At 29.2% G+C, this 21,364-nt stretch overlaps 1 protein-coding gene across 4 annotated transcripts; it reads right to left on the bottom strand.

Moving 5' to 3' along the window:
- Nucleotides 1-34: 34 nt before the first annotated feature.
- LOC122572284 (atypical protein kinase C) lies at nt 35-20,303 on the bottom strand. Of its 4 annotated transcripts, none has more exons than XM_043737082.1 (10): nt 19,935-20,303; nt 19,412-19,494; nt 17,675-17,892; nt 7,344-7,394; nt 5,888-5,973; nt 4,673-4,958; nt 3,627-4,079; nt 1,482-1,954; nt 747-862; nt 35-260 (listed from the first exon to the last, which is right to left on the bottom strand). In XM_043737082.1, exons 2-10 carry the CDS (start codon nt 19,465-19,467, stop codon nt 173-175), a joined length of 1,827 nt encoding a protein of 608 aa, XP_043593017.1. In that variant the 5' UTR covers nt 19,468-19,494; nt 19,935-20,303; the 3' UTR covers nt 35-172. The 4 variants fall into 4 exon arrangements, with proteins under 4 accessions (XP_043593017.1, XP_043593015.1, XP_043593014.1 ...); XM_043737080.1 differs by having other exon boundaries at nt 19,412-19,497; nt 19,935-20,302; XM_043737079.1 differs by lacking the exons at nt 17,675-17,892; nt 19,412-19,494; nt 19,935-20,303 and adding an exon at nt 14,143-15,969.
- Between the last annotated feature and the right edge of the window lie 1,061 nt (nt 20,304-21,364).

Here is a 21,364-nt window from a genome sequence, read left to right as displayed (position 1 = left end):
CGGAGTATGTCATTAAAAAAACATTGTTATGATAACCTCGATTTCTTGAGCCGATGTTCAATAGGGGATCGATTCGAAGCTTCGAAAGTTTGTCTTGTAATTCGTACATGTAACATGACTGTAATTGTTGCTGATTTTGAGTATGACGTGGCACAATAACAAGCGGTTCTTGTCACACGCAGTCTTCTAAAGACATAAGTAATGGGTTCACATACTCAAAGCCTTCGAATTCGCTTTGATCAATCTTGTCGATCACTCTCCTGCAAAATATTTATTTATTTATTATTTATTATTATCAATATATGTATTTATCTTATTAAGAAAGCGTATTCTAGTTTATAAATATATGTTTAAAGAAAAAATATGTAAAATTGATACTAATTGATTTCATTGTCTATTGTATAAAAATACAAAAACTTCAAATTGATTTATTTAAAATGGTATTCAAATTATTGACACAATTTTCTTAGAAACTAATATTTTAATTTACTTGAACTGAATTAAATTAAAATTTTCAATAATTTTTCTTTGACATTATATAGACAGAGTTAGTTAAAACACGGGATCACATAACTTCCTAAGTTGTTACAGAAAATTCAAAATTAGCTTATTAATATATATATATAAACTATATATATAAGCTTATTCTGAATTAGGAAATTTAATATTAAAAACAACTACTTAAAATTTTATTCTTAGTTTAAAACATAAAGATAAACTAGTAAATTCGTTTTAACAAAACTTACGGATCATCCGGTGTTAAATGAACTGGTTCATCTGTAAATTCTGGTGGGAAGTTTGCTAGGTCACGATCAGAATCTAATCTTGGTTTATAAGGTGGTGTTACTTGTTTCTGCTCCAACTGAAAATTTATTAAATATATTTAATATACAAAATATATTTCTTGCATGATTAATATCATACACAAGGAATTTGAAAATTACTTATTACAACCATCATGGCATTATTCTACATCTCTGGATCAATAGAGATTTGTAAAAAAAAAGTTTGAGATTTTACAATTAGCTTTTCTCAATTTCTACAGTATTATATCTTTAACCCTTTCGCTATGAGCGTCGCCTATATCCGCGCGATGACCTGTGTGTACGTCCGCGGGATACCACTTGAAAATTTTAATTTGTTATTGTAAAGTGTAATTTTTAATTTTTAAATATATTTTTATTGATAATAATTGCAAAATCTCCAAATTTGTTGTTGTATAACACTTAAAGAATCGTACGATCCGGATAATGACGAGGTTGCACCGAAAGATGTAAGTTCGAACACCAGTTTACCTACGCGCAACATATGCACGCTTTCCTTCGCAGTGCTCCATTCAGTACCGCTATTCCGGCGGCACGGTGGCCCGTACAGCGGTGTCACTCCGACGGAGCACATTGCCGTAGCGAAAGGGTTAAATATATACTCTATGTTTTAACATTCTAATACTTTTATATTTTCTTTTATACTATTAGAATTACCATTTCCCAATCTATTGCTTTGAAGAAGGGATGAGCAACAATATCAAGAAAAGCAGTTGGCCTTTTACCACAACCTAATCTTTCGTTTGGATCTTTGCAAAGGAAACCCTTAAGCACGGATGCTGCTTTAACCGATAACGATCTTGGAATACGAATTGTTTTCTGCAAAATAACTTGGAATAGATAATCTTCGGTATTTTGGTCTGGATTTTCTGACGCGCCCGCGATATCAAATGGGCTGCGACCTGCAAGCATTTCATACAGAAGTACACCAAGTGCCCACCAATCTACAGAGAAACTGTAATCTTCACCCCGCAATATTTCAGGCGCTATATAATTCGGAGTGCCACAGAATGTAGCGGTTGTGTCACCCTCTCTAACGCCTTCCTTGCACATTCCGTAATCAGTTAATTTCACGTGCCCTTCGTGATCAAGTAGTACGTTGTCTAACTTCAAATCTCTATATATGATACCTGCACAAAGAAATTATACATCACAATCAATACAAATACATTGTACATTGTACATACATCTTGTACATTGAATATGTTCATGTATCATCCGATTATTGAAAAATTGTGTTAACAATGGATTTATTCTAGAAAATTTAAATCCAAAGTTATGTAAATATTCCCCATATAATTAATACTTTACCGTTTTCAATTTTTAATTGTTTTTGTACATCAAAAATTAATCAAATAAATATAATTTTGGAGATGATTTGATATAGTATCAAAGAAACATAATAAAAAAATTCAATGGAATATACAAAATTTAACAAAGGATATTTCATTGAATTGTAACAAACATAATTAAATGATAAAATTTTGCCATCATTTTAAATATTCAAAATTTAAGCATTAATATTAATTAATTATATATAGAATATTTAATCTCTTCCTATAAAAACTATACCAATATGTTCTGTAACTAAGAATAATAAAAAGTTTATAGGCTTATGTTTATATGACTCCTATTTTCTATTTTTATTAATAACTACTTACTAATAACTAAAGAAATGGAACCTAAATAGAGATTCGTTTGATCTACTAAACGTTATAATCAATACTTCACTTTCGGTATTTTATTTATTATTGTATATTATGTGCATTCTATGCAGTATTTCAAAAATTCTTATAAATAAAATCTCCCCAATTTAATTATTTTGCTTTTTGCATTATTTTCATTTTTAAGAGGGTATTCTAGTCTACAAATTTGAAAAAATCGGAAATTTTTTTTTTCATATTTCCAAAGTTTAGACATTCAAGAATATGCCCTTAAAAGGATTTTTCAAAATTTCAATTGTTTTATGAGTTACAGCCATTTTTGTGACGCGGCATCTGCTCCGGTTCGATCGGAACAACTGAACAGTTTTGATTAATAACAATTACGGCTATTGTATTTTAGAATTTTTCTCTTTCATCGTTAATTCTGTGTTCTACATGTAAGAAAGATGTTCTTGTATGGAGCAGGAATCGCCGATTAAAAATATGTAAGTATGCTGTACTATTTTATGAGTAAAATTGCCGGAAACTGGTCTCAAAACATTAAACGCGTTTTTCTCGAAACTACCTTTTTCGAGTTGGCGTGCACGATATCTCAAGTTCTAATGAACTGATTTATTTGAAATTTGGTGTGAATGTTCTTTATATATTCCTCTACCGGCTGAAGCACGCTCAGATCAAAATTTTTAATTTTACTATTTTTAAAAAATTCGGAATTGTTAAAAATACGCGCCAAAAAAAATTTTTTTCAAACGGCCGCCATTTTGTGAAAAAATATTTTTTTGACTTTTCCAAGGTTCATGCTATAGCGGCATCTATACTAATTAAAAACCTATTCGGATTTTTTGTCTCAGATGACTAGAAGGGTTGAAATCATGCACGCCAGGACATCCTTCTTTTTGGACCCCCACTTTGCCAGCTCATAACTTTGTGAATTTTGAGTCTTTTTTGATTAATTTTTTATGCAATCTTAAAATATCAATAAACAAATGATAAAAAAATGGATAGTAAAAATATTTTTTGTTTCGTTTGTACAGAGCTTCAAAAACCGTCCGAAATTCATGCCTCTAGACTAGAATACCCCCTTAAAGGGAAATTAGCCCTAGTTCTTTCTGGAAATAACAAAGAGCATTTCTTTTACCTTTTTCGTGCAAAAAGTTCAAAGCGAGACTAATTTCAGCTGCATAAAATCGAGCATGTTCTTCCGGAAGACGGCGTTGTCGTTGCATATGGAACATCAGATCACCACCGCGTACAAACTCGATCACGAAGAACAGACGAGAGGGTGTCTGAAAGCATGAGTGAAGTCCGACAAGGAAAGGATGATTCGAGGCGGTTTCGAACACGTGTTTTTCCGTTTGCACCCAATCGATGTCTTCGTCATCAGTTACTAAGGCCTTCTTAATTACTTTCATCGCGTAAATCCTCTTTGTACGCTTCAATTCAACCATCAAAACTTTCGCATAGGAACCACGACCGATTACCCTAATCAGTTCGAAATCATTTAACGAGTATTGCCTCTGCATATCATTTGAATTATCAGCATCATTTAATGTATCCAACGGCAATTCTTCCCTTTCTTCACTTCCAGTTCCTAAAAATATATTTAATTCAATAAGTAATCAGGTTTAGTCTAATCTTATTTTATATCTTTTGAATAATAGGTAAACGTTCATCTGTTTTTATGAAGAAATACTAAAATTATGATTTAATATAGATTTCTTATTTTAATATTTTGTTAAAAATTTTTAAACATATAATATATTATGCTATTTAATATAGTTTAATCGATAAAAGATTGTTCTCAACAAAAAATTCTACTTGTATTGTTCAACAATATTCTACTGTTACATTTTTAATAATTTATGTAGCATCAATATCAAATTCTTATATACTTTCAAATAATAAATCTTTCAGATGCGGCCTTTTGAATTTTCAAACAAAAAATCATAGTTTACAACTAATAAAATCATACAAAGTTCATAACTTGTTTTTTTATAGTTATCTTGTATATTAACACATAAATAAATTGTTTGCATATATTTGTAAAATTATCAATTAAAACCTGATATATTTCAAATTGTCGATAGTCTCCTTTTTGTAATACTGTTTTACCATTCCTAACGAAAGGAAGATAAAATTCATTTTCTTCTTAAAATTTGCATATAAATATTCAAATATCCTTACGATTGCGTGAATGCTCCTCAATAATTGGCGACTCTGGTATCTCATCCTCTAGATGAGCTACTGGGCTGCATTGAACAGAATCAAGCTGTTGTTGATCGCCGTTTCTGTCGATCGTCTGCGATTCGGTGCTTGGCATCTGCTGTTGTTGTTGCTGTTGCACACTCAAGCATGGTTTGCGCACCACCTTGTGACATTTCTTGTGCACTAGTAGCTTGCACTGAATACATTTGAACCCCTGCCGACCTAGTCCCCAAATCCGATCCTGGCAGAACGCGCAAAACGCTCGCTACGAAAGTTAGACAAGAAATTATTTGCGAAAGTCACTGTTTTCACATTTTGAACATAACTCGTGAGAATAAGAAAACAAGCTAACTTAATTGGGAGGTCAAATTATTACTTAGGACTTCTTGTTTAAGGAATACAAATATTACATTTGGTTCACTTTTATATTCGCAATATTATGTATTAATCCTTTCCTAAATAATAGGAAGACAATAAAAATAGATTTTTGGTTTAAGAATAATTCCATTTTTTTAAAAAGTATAAATACTAATCTATTAACAAGAACTTTACAGTTCTTATTAAAACCTTAACTTTCAAACAAAAAGCCAGATACTAAAAATCGTTGCATCTAATCAACATTAATATTATAATATTTCCAAATTCTCTCTAAGAACACCATCATCCATACATTCAATTTCCTTAATCATTGCCTGCAAAAGTTCTATTCTACTCATATAGAAATTACTTATTCCTTTTGTAATTGTAAAACTTTTAACTTATAATAAATCAATAAACTTGTTATTTAGTATAAAGTTATTGAAGTTATTTAACTTCTATCAAATAGTACTATCACATTCTTACTTTTACACACTAAACATTGCACATGAATCATTCATCTCTGGGAACGACCTACATTATTTAAATGACAGAAACATTATTCTCAGTTTTAGGTATTCAATAGGCAAATAATTATTATAATCAACGATTAAATATAGCATTTGATGTTCAACATTCACTAGCCAGCAAGTTCCTCTGAGCAGGAATTACAATTTTATCCATCTGTGTGATCTGAATGATGATGCATTGCAAACTTGTGACACAGTATAATTGTGCGTGAATGATGTGTGGAAAATGAAAACATAATAATGAGCCAAAAAAAGAGGGGGGAGGGAAGTAACAGTGGAGCAGTAAGTTGAATGAAATGATGCTTACCCGATTGAAACGTTTCGCCTGAAATATATGACCATTCACTCGGTACAGCTTCCTCCATCTACGAGCGCCGCGTCTGTAGATGCTTCCTTTGGAAAATGAAAAAACATAAATATCACGAATGAACCAGAGAATTGATCTTCAATATTTGTCCCGATTTTGTTCTCTTTTTTAGTTTCTCTTATTACTTCATCCGGAATACTAATTGGACAAAATAGGCATGTGTAGGCATGTGTCAACGATATTACATGCGCTATCGTATTCGATTCGAATGCTTTTAACGTCAGTTTCTCCTTAATTATGGCAATATAACACGAATTTCATTTAAAGTTATAGTACAATCTCGTTTATAAAGTTACAATATAATCGCATTTAAAGTATATTCCCGTTGGAATACCGCATTGAAAGATTTGCAGTAAAACTGCGATTGGCTGAAGTCCCTCCATATTCCCCGATAGCCAAAACTATCCAACTATTGTACAATCTTGTAAAGGCAAAACAATCGTGTATAAAACTTGTAAACACAATAAGGTCATCTTGATATTTAAGCGCGCGATATTTGAAATTGGAAATATTGACAAACGCAGTAGAAATATATTAATCGTAACTAGAATCTTCTGTTCGGATTTTGTTAACATGTTAACATATTGAAGTTCAACGTTGCGTTAACCCAACATTTTATATTTTTATTTACATCATCAAATTCTGTTTTCTAATATTATGACTGTGAATGGGAATTCCAATTCCGTTTAATATTTCGTTCGTTGTTTCATTTATTCATTTTTTCACTTATTTATAACATTATGATAAACTATTGCTTGGTCCTTAGTGGGTTAATATAGTATGTTACACCTGATCTTTGATCTATACGACATTTAGCATCACATGATCCAAAGATTCAAAAGATCCAATACATAAACAATACATAAAATTTCATTTTCGACAATTTTATATTAACACGCAGATACTTATACATTTTTAAACATTAGTTTGGAATTGATTTTCCTATTGATTTTCTACATGAGTAACAAATTGACAAAATGTTTTTACAGAACCGTAATTAATATGGCAAAACTAAAAAGTCTGTTAATCTCTATCGTACAAATGAAGAATCAGGTGTACATATAAATTCATGTAAGTGATGAAACTAAAAATAAGCGCGCTAAGATTATCCATGTTTCATGAAAACTAAAACAGATCTGCTTGATTTTAAATGTAGCAATATAACATTCGAAAAGAACAAGCGTCGACGGAAGAAAAGAACGATTCTCCTCAACGTTCTCCATTTTCTTTTATCAACGGTTGATATAGCCAGACTACTCATATTCCTTTACAACAAAATCTTAAACTTATTGTTAATTGAACAACTCGCTGGCTAGTATTATTGAAAAATCGTTGAATCGTGAAATACTGTATGTTAATAGGTTAGAAATTTGTTTCTTTGGTGGTGAAAACTCACTGTCTTCTCCCTGACAGGGCATTCCTGGCGCAGGCGGCACATTAGGAAAAACTGTAACAAAAATAAATAATTTTTCACTCTGATATTATGTGCTACGTTTTCATTCTGTTAATTAAAATAACACAGACTAAGTTTGAGATAGAAATATGAACATCAAACAAGACAATGTATGTATTTCTTTAAATAAAAATTTTATTTGACCTTACTGTTCTTCTCGCGTATTCTTCAGCCCATAATGACCCTTGCAAAAAGAGATTAATGTTTTACAAATATTATGGAATTTATGTGATTCGTGTTACTTATTATTTGTAGAAAAAGACACTTTTTATAAATATACTGTGTAAGGATGATTACGAGAATAAACATAAAATTGAAACAGATCTGAAGAGAACAGTACGGTTGAACTAGAAATTTTACCTTGAATGTCCTAGAAATACACAATAAATATATAATAAATTGAACATGACCAACTTGTTATGTACAGTATAATATATAGAGCCTCTAATTTATTGTAGCGCACTCAGAACGATCAAAAACCCAGCTGTAAGGCACGAAAAGAATATCTTATGAATATTCAGTCATGCAAAACAGGCATCACTATGATAATTAGTCCGGGGATCTACTCTTTTCAATAACTAATTCATTACTAGGTTTTTGTTTAAATTAATACGCTTTTGGGTTACGTACATTTACAACGGTTAACGTGACTTTCTTTGCCACTTTTGTTTGATCTACAAGAAGAAAGATTCCTACTTTAGTTTCGGAGAAAGATTTTCTCTTCTATGGAGGTAGTCCAAACGGCATAACACATTCAAAAATAAGAAAAACAGTAGTACATTAAAAATTGAATTTTCTAAAAATATAAATAATGTGCTATAGAAACCTTAAATAATAAATAAAAATTAATTGTATCAATAGAGTAGAAGTAGTAATTATATTAGATTTTGTAAACATGTAAATAATATGCTATATATTATAGAAATCTTAAATAATAATTTAACGTTAATTACATTAACAGATAGAAGACATCTATCACGTCAGGAAATTTTGCTTCATGCTAAGAAATTTTCTATTATAGGGATCAAATGCAATGCATTCATTTCAATGTTAGTATATGTATTGCCGAAGCAAATAAACAAACAAAGTAATTGGAAAAAATTGATAAAATCAAGAAGTCTTTGAGATAAAATATTTACTATAATAATATAATGAAATTAAAACAGATTTGAATATCCAACACATTCAACTTCTAGCGATTCATATTCACAATTGCGAAATTTTTCATTATAGGCGAGGCGTAAATAAATCAAGTATATATCGAAATATAAACATGATTGACTTGACAAATATTGTATTTAGTATAAATGATAATTAAAAGGAAAAGAATAATATGAATCGTAACAATACAATATGCGAAGTTCTCGATATAAAATTGATCAATTTAACCTGTTCATACTCGATATTTCATACATGCAATATTAGATTTTAAAAATTATAAACGAGCTCAGTATAATAAATTATATTTATTTTCGGTAAATTTTAGTGCATTATATCTCCCTTACAGAATCATCAGAAAAGATATGTTTCTATTGTTAATAATTGGCAGAAATGAATTATTCTTAAAATGTAAAGAAAAATTTTATCTTGGAAGGCTAAACATACATACATATGTATGTAATGATGCAATTTGAATTAACATAAAATAATTAAATATTTTATATGAATATATAAAAAAAATTATTTTTATACAAATTTTCTTGTACATAGGAGACATTGCATAGTATATATACTTCTTCTATAGTCGCAACAATGAAGAAGATCAATAAAATTATCTTAGTAAATGGTAATCGAAACTTCTGTAATATACTTCTATAGAATTAATATTTTATTAGCTAATTGTATACACTATTTTTTTGTGGCAACATTTTGTCATTTATTTGTTTCGAAGTGGTTTCTTAATATTTCTTATCATAATGTTTGCAAATTGGAATATGTCTAGTAAATAAAACCATTGAAAATTATTTTTTATTAATACACGCGGCCTAACATTATCATATTTAAACTGTTCAATTTTGAAAACCCTATGAACTTCTCAACCAATTCCAAATAATATAATAGAAAGTATATGTATGAAGATTACCTAAAAATACGATATGCATATACAATATGTATATTTTTATTGATTTTTTATTGTAATGACACTGTACGAAATATTTTAATATAAAATAACTAAAAATGGAAAAGACCTGTTACGTCCAAATATACGAGAATTATACATTATGAAGTATATGTGTGTACGAACAAAGTTTTGTAAAAGCCAAAAGTACAACTGTTAAGCCATAGAATATTTTAATATTTTAGATCTAATATTTTTAATTATTGAAATGAAATAACAATTTTACTAATATGAGAGTGATGCTAAGAACATAATAAATTTTAAAAATATTCTGCGATACGTGGAAAATGTAACTTATCGTATTCTTTGTCTGCAGTCTTCATACAGAACAAATATTACGTACATTCAAAGTTAGCAACTATCTAGTGACTTATGGAGGTGACTATATATACGAATGACTATATATATAGTCACAAAATTATAAAGCTGCTCTTCGAACGATCTAACGAACAATCCACTTAAATAAAAGCATAAAAAATAACTTGAACTACGTTGAACACATTTTGATATATCATATGTAACAATAAATGGAAATACTAACGTAAATCGTGCATAACGCATAACGTCGTCATAACGTTATATCTATATTTCTGTTTAGCTCCGTTTATAACAACATGGACAAAGTAAAGATGCCGATGTTAGGATAATATACGCAACGTGTTCCAACACTACTTCCAAATCAACAAAGTGTAACAAAGATAACGATCTATATTAGATCTGGAAACTCGTCGCCTGCCGCACAAAGTATATCTCCTACTGTTACTTTCATTCCAGAACCTGATCATAAAACGCGACCCGATAACGGATAACATTAAATTCGATTGATGCGATCGTTGTTATCGCTTTTATCACCGTAGACCCCGCTAGCGTAGTTGCAACCGTTGTTTTCAATGTCCGCCGTTATGTCTCGAGCGCGTTAATCGATCGCTCGAAACTATCGAACTATGAAGTTACTATTATAGGAATTAAAGGAAATCTTTATATGCTGTTCCAATTTTCACGACGAAATAAAGGGTAATATGAAAGAAAGGTCAGTAATTGGTAATTTAAGAGCATATCGCGGTTTCGTAATGTAAGAGAAAATATCTAGTGACATATTGTCAAGTGTTTAGTGCGCATATATTGTGCGCATATTTAATTTGGCATGAAATATCCTGGTAAATAATGATTATAAAATGTTTGTTGACAAAATTTAAATTTTTAATAAAGAACTAAATAGAACATCGTATCATCTTAATATTATTCGTCATTTAGCTGTCTTAGAAAGTAATTTGAAACTATTTAAACAATTTAAAAATTGTAAATTATTTGAGCGATTCAATTATTTCAATATTAGATCCAAATTCAATACTATATCTAGATTAGTTTGAAGTACTCTCATACGTACGCCAAACGATGGCACAAAACGATAAAAAAATTAATCAATAAAATTAATAAACAATGAATTACAAACGAAATTCATTATCGATAAGTATATTATAAAATTTTTTAACAATTTATTTTTTATAAATCATATAAATGAAAACTAAAACAATAGCAATTAATTACAATACTTTTTATTCAAAACACTTTTATGAAATATTTGTATAAAGTACTCATGAAATACCACATAGTTTGTAAATCAATAAAACAATTTTTATTTACTTAAAATACACGTCCTTTTACTTTTTTATAAAAGATTAAAATCTAATTACTTTGAACAACATACTTTTGTTTTTCTTTCATAAATTAAAAAATCCGTATATTTCACTGTAGAGCATTCTTCTCAGTTACTTTTCTATCGACTCTTTAAAATATATAATACATATGTTCTATATATTAAAAAAAAAGAAAAATAATTTTTTATTAGTATATATATATCGAACAAACATTTATTTCCCAATTAATGGAGTAAAGCTGCAAAAAATATTGAGATACTAATTGCAAATATTCAAAAAAAGCTACAACCTGAAAAAGCTTTTTATTCCAATTTCATTGAGTTTTATTTAGAAAAATACAGAAAATCAAGCATCATTTTTATTCAGCTAAAGTATTCTAAATCTTCTCTATGAACAGAGAAGATTGAAAACAGATCTTTTAAATTTGTGTTACAAAAGACAGTAACAACTAAAAGATAGAAAAGAAATTTTATATATCATATAAATTCAAAAGATAAAAATATTCTTTTTTTGCAAGTGAATACAATATTAAAATCATCTTCGTTTTCTTAAGGAAGCTTCTTCATAGTTTTTCTCCTAATATAATATCCTTCAGCATCCTACAAAAATGTGTAACTTTCATATACATATGTACGTATATTTTACATCTTTCTTGCCTTAGTCTTTTGAAAACAAAGGTAAGAAAATATTCTGAGTAGTCAATTGTAACTTGTAGTAGTGTACTAAAAGTACACTAATTTGAAAGAAAGAATATTATATAGGGGATGTTTCATCTTTCTTAGATTTCTAAATATCTTACAATTATTTATTTTTATTAACAGAAAAAATTATGCCGGATCAAAGTTAGTTGGTTCAGAATTGTGATTCATGATTTTCCTCTCTTAAAATAATTTTATTCGAGTTTTGAAGGATAACAATACCTTTCTCAAGTGAGATTAGATGTATAAAAAGTTATTGAAGCATTTTAACTTCAAGATATTTTAATTTTAATTGTTAAATTCATGAAGCTAAAATTAAATTTAGAAAATATCGGTTGATATTTGAAAATATCAAATCCCGCTTTTAAAAAATTCCGCAGTCCTTCAAAACTTGGAAAAAGAAATGACCTTGGAAGAAGAAAATCATAAATCACAATATTGATCACTGTGAACCAACTAACTTTATCCTGATACAATTTTTCTATCAATTAAAGTAATTAATTTATATATTTAGAAATCTAAGCTAAATATAGCACCCTGTATATATTATAGAAAAACTATACTACTTTTTGATATATTAAAGATTTCTAAAATTTTGCGAAGTTGAATTCACTTGTTTTTAGTGTAAAATGAAAAATTTCGGTACATTATGATATTAACTAAAAATATGAATAACGTTGATAAGATTTAATTTAACATATTCGCTATGACATGATCCAGCATCAACAAAAAAAATTTATACAAAAAAAACGTATACATGCTTATCTCCATAATGAATTTAAAAAGTTTCAGTCACTCGACAAGTATTTTTCATCATATCCAAAAGTTTCTCAATAGAAAATTACAGAGCAAGCACATCGGATTGAATTATTAAGTTTCTTGTATCTTTAAGCATCCCAATCTTATTTTCAGCGATTCTGAAAAGTGTATTATGTATAGTGCTTTGAAAAAATATATTAACAGTATCTATTTATATTATATTTCGGAAATTGTTACCGAATATTTTCGTCTATGTATTTACTTGTAAGCAGATTATGTTTGTACGTCCTGGGTTGCAACATTAGTGGAAAAAATTAGCATGTAAAAGATCATAATCTGAACCTCAATGTTCATAAACTGCTGTTTAATCTTTTGATAGCGAAAATTAAAAAATAAAAATTAACGAACAATGAAACCAAAAAGCAAATAAACCTAAAAGATATAATAATGAAAGTATCATGGAAAATATAGTGTAAGCCACTTAAGTGAAGATTCTGTACTGTGCATAAAATGTAATGTATGGATATATGAGAATTGCACCGCATGTAGAACCGAAGATGATCTTCAATATTACCTTTAGTCTAAATGGAGGGCAATATCGTATAGTGTATAATACAGTTCTAGCCAACGCATGAACTAATATCGGAAAAAGAGATTTTGTTTTAGTTTATTTTTATTAATTTGGACACTACGTTTGAACTTTCGAGTTTTTGTTATTTTTTGTTCATTATGAATTGATTAATTGATAATCCAAAAATTCCTTTTCATAAATTCTCTAGATTCTGAAGAATTAAAATAATTAACTATAGAACTATTTTATATAAATTCTATAACTATTCTATACAAAAAGAAACGAAATTAATAAAGAATCGTTAAATTAAAAGGAACTTCTTACATATTAATAATCATAACTATAACTTGTTTTCAAATATTCATATCTTAATAAAAATGTTCTGTTTCTCTTTAATAAAACGAGAATTCAATAAACTTGTATTCTCAAATAAAACTTACTTTCAATAAAATTCATAAATATTAAAAAACATTACAGATAATAATAATTAATTAATTTTCAAATGCGAAAGCACGTCATATGTTAAATATCTTAAACTGGAACAACAAACATAATACAATTTATTTGTATGCACAAAGACAGTGAAAAATGCAAGCTAGAATAGATAAAATAAGCGGATACGTAAGCATCTCAAGTAAGAAAAAGACACTAGATTTCTCTCGATCAACATCGATCGACTTCCTTCTGTACTCGACTCATTGCTCCATTCTTACCACTAAAAACCAGCTGCTCGTCTAAATCAATACCTATATAACGTGCAATCTGAAACTATCTATAAAACCAGGAAAAGAGAGAGAAAGAAAAAGAAAACTAGGAAAACAATAACTTCCAGTAAGTAATTAGAACAGAGTATTCTATTATCGTGCTTCGTAGCAACAAATAATCGGCCTTTTTAAAGATTGAATTGCCTTTAGCGCGGAGCCAGGTGAAAACCTACCCCAGGTGATGTCGTTGAACCAAAACTGCGAAGATCCGCTTGTATCATCGATCAAAGATGGCATAGTCGGTGCAGAATCCGGTTGAGGATTACACGGTCCGTGAACACGACATGTACTAGTCCCTATACCTCGATTAGCGGTCGCGTACATCATCTCTGTTGCAGTAACCTCATCGATATCAACCTCAGAAGTATCATCGATGCCTTTATCGCAGAGTAACTTAATCCTAGACGAGGAGGTTCCAGGCTGCGCGAATATATCGTCACGAGGACTGTTATGAGGCGAACATTCTGTTCTCAAACCGGCAATAGGCTGTTCGTATTCCGCTGAGTCGCTACTGGGCGACGGCGGGTAGGTGCTGGTACTCGATTTAATTGGTCGATCTCGTGGCAGGACTTGGATAGCAGTGGACGAGGTGGAGGGTCCTCCTTCGACGCCAGGAATCCTTCGCCCAACAGCAGCTGCAGCCGCAGCCGCTGTAGCCGCGGAGTAAGAATAGAAGGAACCACCCTGTATCATCATACTGCAGGGTGGTTCCTCCACTGCGACACCAGGCCCTGTAGATACGCCAGAAGAGGAGCCAGCGAGCTCACCTTGCACTTGCTGCACACCGTACATTCCCTGTGAAATTCCCGTCTCAGCTTGGTGATACTGTTGTTGCTGGTGCTGATGCAATGTTTGATGCTGTTGTTTATCTTTCTCGCGACGCGGCGACCGACCCCGATCGCTGACCGACGTTGCGCTCCAATATCCCCACGCCATTTTAATTTAGTAGTATTTATCTTGAAGTATTTTTGTTTCGTCTATCCTGGCTGTCTAATATCGTCCAGCAGTAATACACCACTGGCTCCCGTCTTTTGCTCGCTACTACCCTCTAACTCCCACCCCAAATTTTCCCTACTTTCCTTCCTAGAGGTAGGTGCGCACGCTCTTTCTCTATCTCTGTCTCGTTTCAACTGGATATCTTTGCCCGGATTGTCTCTCTCCTTCTTGCTCCTCCGATGATCACTGTCCTCGTCTTTTACCCGTGGCCCGACCTCTTGCAGGAGAACCCGGCTGAGAATGCGACGAGTCAGCGCGATCGATGCTGGTTTATCGCCACTTTTGCTACCTCTTCGACAGCGATTGTTAAAGCTGTGATGTCACCAGCTCTCGACATGAATTGACGACCATTGAAATCTTCCACCGCGAACTGAGAGGAGTGCTCTGTTATCGTTCCACGTTTCAGGCTAATCAACGTATAATACTATCTCTCTCTCTTTTGCCTCAATTCGAAGTTTTCGCTTTCTTTACTTCGTACTTTTAGTTCGTTTCGCGGTTTTGTTTTCTTTACGCGTCTTTTTGGGCAAATTATAAATTATCTTCTAATGTCTGAATGCGTATGAGTTGAGTGTTCAAACGTACTTGCGTGAGAAAACTTCGTAGCTAATCGGTCCGCGTAAGAATATCGACTGCTGTCGCGGGATTCGTTAACTACTGCCGCCGCCCGACGCGCTTTACTCCACGAAATGCGCAAACGCTGGAATAAAGGCACACTCTGGAAAACAGGACTGATTCCTCTTCAACAAACTACCCAACCCTCCCCCCCCTTATCTGTTTTCAACTCTTCCTCGTCCTCAATATTCTTTGCTTATTATGGTTTCTTCTTTTTCTGTAGTGCTCTCCTCGTCTTATTATTCTTTCACTGCGTTCACCTTTCACTCTTCCATTGCGTCTTCTGATTAGCACTTTTATCAATTTATTCCATCCTTCTAATAAGCGCTTTATTTTCTTACGTTTTAACGGAAAACGGCTTTTTGTTGGTTTCTATTGGCATTTTTAATTATGTATTTTTTGTATACTGGTTGTTCCAGCAACCGTGATAAAATCGGCAAGGGGATGGTTCTACGTGAAAAAATAAATTGAAAATACAAGTACAGAATAACATTTTTTCATACAGCCCTCTGTTTTTGAGAAAATCGAAGTTGAAAATTTCTTTAATATATTTACGTAACTTGACTAATTACCGACTAGGTACGAATAAACAATCAACAAGAGGTTATTCTGCATACTAAAATAAGTCAAAAATATAGAATAAAATTTTGTCATTTATAGTCTTGTCTTTAAGAAAATAGAGATTGTACGTGTTTAGTTAGAAACTGACCTGCTACACGTGCATGTACCTAATCGATTTTCAAATTTCACATAACACACACGTGCGAGCGCATTTTCTTGAGTACTAAGAATTTTGCGAAAAATGTGATTCTACATTTTCGCATGTAAAATAATCTTTTATTGACTGTTGCCGCCTATCCAAACCAGAATTAGCTAATTTTAAGTATACTTAACAAATTTTAAAAATCGACTTTTTTGAAAACAAAGTGTCATATGAATAAATTTTATTCTATATTTACGACTTGTTTTTTTATGTTGAATCACCCCTTTACCGATTGTAACTGCTAGGGTATCCTATATACTTAGAAAACTTATTTGTGTAGATTAAACTTAGTATAGAAGCTGATTATTAAATGTAGCACTAATTATTAAATGCGGATAATTATGGACTTATAGTACGTAAGGAAATATGTGATGCTCTCTGTTAATTAATTATAAAGATGTAAAGAATTATTTTTAAATGTTTACAGGTAATGCGAAAATTTTTAAATGTTTAAATGTTGTTACAGGAAATGCGAACGAAAACAATGGCATGTTTAAATTCAATCCAGTTCATCAGTAAATTAAGCTCGATTCACCATTCGTGTTATTGCAACATGATACGTAAGTGTATGTAACCAGTTAGAAAACAGTATGCCTCTCAAACTAATAATGTTTCGTGAAATATATAAAATACTCAATTATACATATTAAATATTTATTCGGATTTTGTCATATAAATTACGCGATATATATATTTAATGTGAAAAATGTGACATAATATATATATATATATAATTACATATTTTTTTGAATAGTATATATATACATATATACTATATATATGTGTATATATATATACTATTCAATAAAATATGTAATTTTGTAGATTAGTATTATAAATAAATTATAATAAATATTAATATACATGTAGTAATATGCACACAAATAAATTTTCACATGTAGCATTTTCAAACTTATATGCCACTCATATTTATACATATAAGGATGTAAGTAATTGAATTAAATTGTATTGTTATTTAAATTTTGCAATATTTTAATATTAATATAAAATAAATTATTTTAGGTAAAAGCTATTATAACTATATTTTAATTTGAAATGTTGCTTATTGCGCTTTAAAAGTTTTAATCCATACATTTGATAATATACTTTGAAGAATTCTTTTAAATAAAAGCTTACTACATGATTATATGGTATAGATCTGTTAACCTGTATAATTAATGTATACTTTTGTTTCAAAAGAGCTATATTTATATATATACTTCATTCAAATGCAAAAAGAACTTTTTTAATATTTCCAAATTTCTCAAATAATAAGAAAATTTTATGAAGACACATATTATCTCAAAATATATTATGGTACAATAAATACTTACCATGTATAGTTATTTCAGTATCCTTTTCTAGTTCATAGAGACGCAATGCTTCATCCAATTCATGTTGAGAAGCGATCCTACATGGATCTCCTTCATCATCAACCCATTTCATTGTAAATTGATCCAGTCCTGCAGCACCAAATCCACATATTGTACGCATTTCTTCCCGTAAGATGTCTACTGAAATGCCAGGAGTGATATACGTAATCTGCACTTCCCTAATACAAACATAAGTCATTATAATTCTTCTCTTTCTTTAAAAACTGATAAAATGATAAAATTTCTTGTTTTGTTATATATAATACACAATCGCGCGCGTATATCAACATGCAGCTTACAAAATTTAAAATCTTCACATTAGTTTTCATTAATGTAAAAAAATCAATAAAAGAACATTATAGTACAGATTATTTAAAAAGGTTAGCAAAAATTGATGGCTATGTTTATGTATATAACTTAATATGCTACTTTTATTGATGACTAAAGTTGTTCATTTTATTTTATCGATATCCTACACGACTTAAACAATAATCTTCTTTTCTTATCTAGAAATAAATAACACGTAAATGATTTTATAAAATTATTTGATTTTAAATAATTTGATGCATCTTTAATTTTGAAGAACAATTATTATCCAAAACCATATAACAATCTTATGGAAAATACTAAATACTAGGAGCTATAGTATAAATATAAAAATTATTTACATATAAATAGTTACATGGTCAAATAAAATCATAAATAATTGAAATAATTATTGGTTAAATTTTTTAAACGTTTTACCATGAAAATCTACTTTATATTTTTGTTTTATTATATTTTGCCCTTTTTATTGTACTTTATTAAGCTTTGTACATATTTTTGGAAGCAAAATGTGTAGAATTTACTTAATTCATTAATACATAACTACTGTATCAATGTAGCTTATATATGCATAAACTTATATATTTTTATGCTTTCATTTTATATTTCATTTTTTTATATTTCATATTTATATTTTATATTTCATTTTATATTCGTCCATTATAAGCTTAGGTAATAAATGAACTTCAAATACAAGTTAGAAAGTAATATTACAAAAATTATTAAGTAGATATGTAAGTAGAGAACAATATTTCTTTGTATATATTTTTATATCCATATACAATAAATCCACATAAAAATAATTTTATACTGAAAATACATACATATACACTGAATGCACAAGTACTATATACATTATAAGGTACCTAACGCTAACCCTAGCTATTACTATAAAACTGTATTAATACACATGTATCATTATTGTACACAAAATATTTTATCAGCTAGGTAGTAATTTAAATAGTAATAACAATAATAGTAGTATTTTTTTTAAGTTAAAAATAAGTCAATTACAAAAAGAAAATATATATATTTAAACTAACTTCTTTTATTACTGAACGTTACTTGTATTAAGCTCAATAGCAATAAACTAATAATTGCATAAGTTCATGATTTCAATTAACATTATTATTAACATATTCTAAGCAAAAATAATATAAAATAATATTAATTAATATCAAATTAATATTTATTGTCATAAACATACATATGCATGTATGTATATGTATGTACATACTACTTTATCTTTGACAAAAAATTTTTCTATATTTATATTCCCAAATTTTCCTTAGTATTTTAACTAACAATTTAATATACTTGTTTTATTAACTCTAACTTATTAAATTAAGATTCCAAATAAGTCATGTGTATTACCCATTATAAACGATTTTCACTCGAATATCATCGCTTTCTATTGTCTGTGTAGGCATTTTTATTTAGTACCAGAACTCTTCTTCCTACTGAAAAAAAATTATATTATTATCAAGCAAAGCAACATTAATAGAAATAAATTGATTACACAATGATAAGCATTGCAATAGATATTTGATTATAAATTTGTTATTTATTTACAATATTATACATTCCTTTCTAAATTACTTTTCCCCTCAAACTAGTAAAATATACAAATTTTGTAATTAAGATTTTTATATTCAGAAATAATATAATGTAACTGTAATGTTCCTAAATCAGTTACTATAAAAGTTTATTATGACATAATAAACGAGAACGATATGATTAAGAACCTACAAATTCAAAAGAACAATTCTCTATATTTATTCTTATACGTTATAAAAATCAATTAAAATAATTGAAACTTACAAACTAAAGTATTTAATGATCATTGTAATACACAAAAACTAGTTCAATTGAACTATCTCAATTTTGATATACGTACAAGTTTTACTTCGAGCACGATGATTTTCTCCGAAAAATGCTTGAATTTCTACGTCAAATAAAATATTTTGCTGTATTTCTTCGAAAGAAAGAAACAGTTGTCTTATTTCATAAATTATTTGCTAGAAGGAGTCATATAACAAACACAAAATTGGAAAGCACTTAACATAGCAAAACGCGTTATCACTTGGCAGCCGCCATGTTTATTAGATACACATCTTCATAAGGAAATCTCTATTTTCCCTATAAAACGACGCATATGTATAGGTATATTCCATTTATCAAAAAAATTTATCTTTCGAAAGAATTTATTAAAAAAATTTTGGCAAAAATTTAATTATCATCATTATAATTCCGATATCAACTAAATTATTTTATCACAATTAATTGATCGTGATCAGTCATGACTATATAATGAAAATTATTCAGTTTACTCAAAAATTATAAATATGTAATGCCGCCTTTACAAGTGAATTTGTATTGATATGATTTAAATTAATGTATATAACTATAATATTATAAAAAATGTATATAGATGCATATAACAACGCTGTATTTAAATATTATGTACTTTTATTTTAAAATTGTATGATATATATAGTACTTGTACTTATATCTTACATACTATTATTTAATTTTATTAGAATATCTTATATATCAATATCGTATATATCAGTTATACAATAATTACAATTTATAATTTATTAATACATCTTACGTAATTTGTATCACCAATCTATTTGCACAAAAAATTAAAAATCCTTGCTATTAGTACTTTATATTCTTCTTATTAACTTGGAATACGATAGGTAATTATAAAAATTTTAAGGCGTGGTGAATTTCTGCAGTTATCTTCAATAAAATTGCAAAAATATATAATTACATAGTAAATAAGAAATGTGTTAATAATTGCTATTTTGTTAGAAAACAAATTTATATTTTACATACACATCATTTATAATTTCTTAAATAAATAAATATATATATATATTTCTATTCTATGATTATTATGTCTTTTAAATAAATTCAGTTATAATCTACTTTACGAAACTATATCATACAATATTACATTTTACAAAATACTTTTTATGGATAGTGGGAATACTCTTTAATTATAAAACTTCCATTTATATATAATAATAATGTTAATGGTTTCATATCAGTATATGTATATATTAAGAAATCGCCCGTCTTTTGAGTCGAAAAAAATCAAGATGGAGAAGAAGAAAAGGTTTCGCTCTGTGAATTAAACGGAGATGAATATAGTGTTTCTGTCTTTGTCTGAAACACTTACAGTATTTATGTACATATACATGCGTGTTACGCATGCGCAGAACGGGACCTATTTCTTGTCCTCCATCTTGATTTTTTTCAACTCAAAAGATGGACGATTTTGTCAATGCTTTCAGTATAGAATTGTCTAGACTTGTT

Source organism: Bombus pyrosoma, linkage group LG11, assembly GCF_014825855.1.
Source record: "Bombus pyrosoma isolate SC7728 linkage group LG11, ASM1482585v1, whole genome shotgun sequence".
Taxonomy (NCBI): domain Eukaryota; kingdom Metazoa; phylum Arthropoda; class Insecta; order Hymenoptera; family Apidae; genus Bombus; species Bombus pyrosoma.
The sequence above is the reverse complement of the archived record's forward strand: the minus strand, read 5'-3'. Positions and strand labels throughout refer to the sequence as shown.

What these genes read in the sequence shown, in the direction of transcription:
- LOC122572284 (XM_043737079.1), bottom strand. Translation starts at nt 14,905, where the DNA reads ATGGCGTGGGGATATTGGAGCGCAACGTCGGTCAGCGATCGGGGTCGG. An exon ending in AGGCGAAACGTTTCAATCGG is followed by an intron (nt 4,959 to 5,887) that starts GTAAGCATCATT and finishes TAACTTTCGTAG; the next exon opens with CGAGCGTTTTGCGCGTTCTG. An exon ending in AAGCAATAGATTGGGAAATG is followed by an intron (nt 863 to 1,481) that starts GTAATTCTAATA and finishes ATAAATTTTCAG; the next exon opens with TTGGAGCAGAAACAAGTAAC.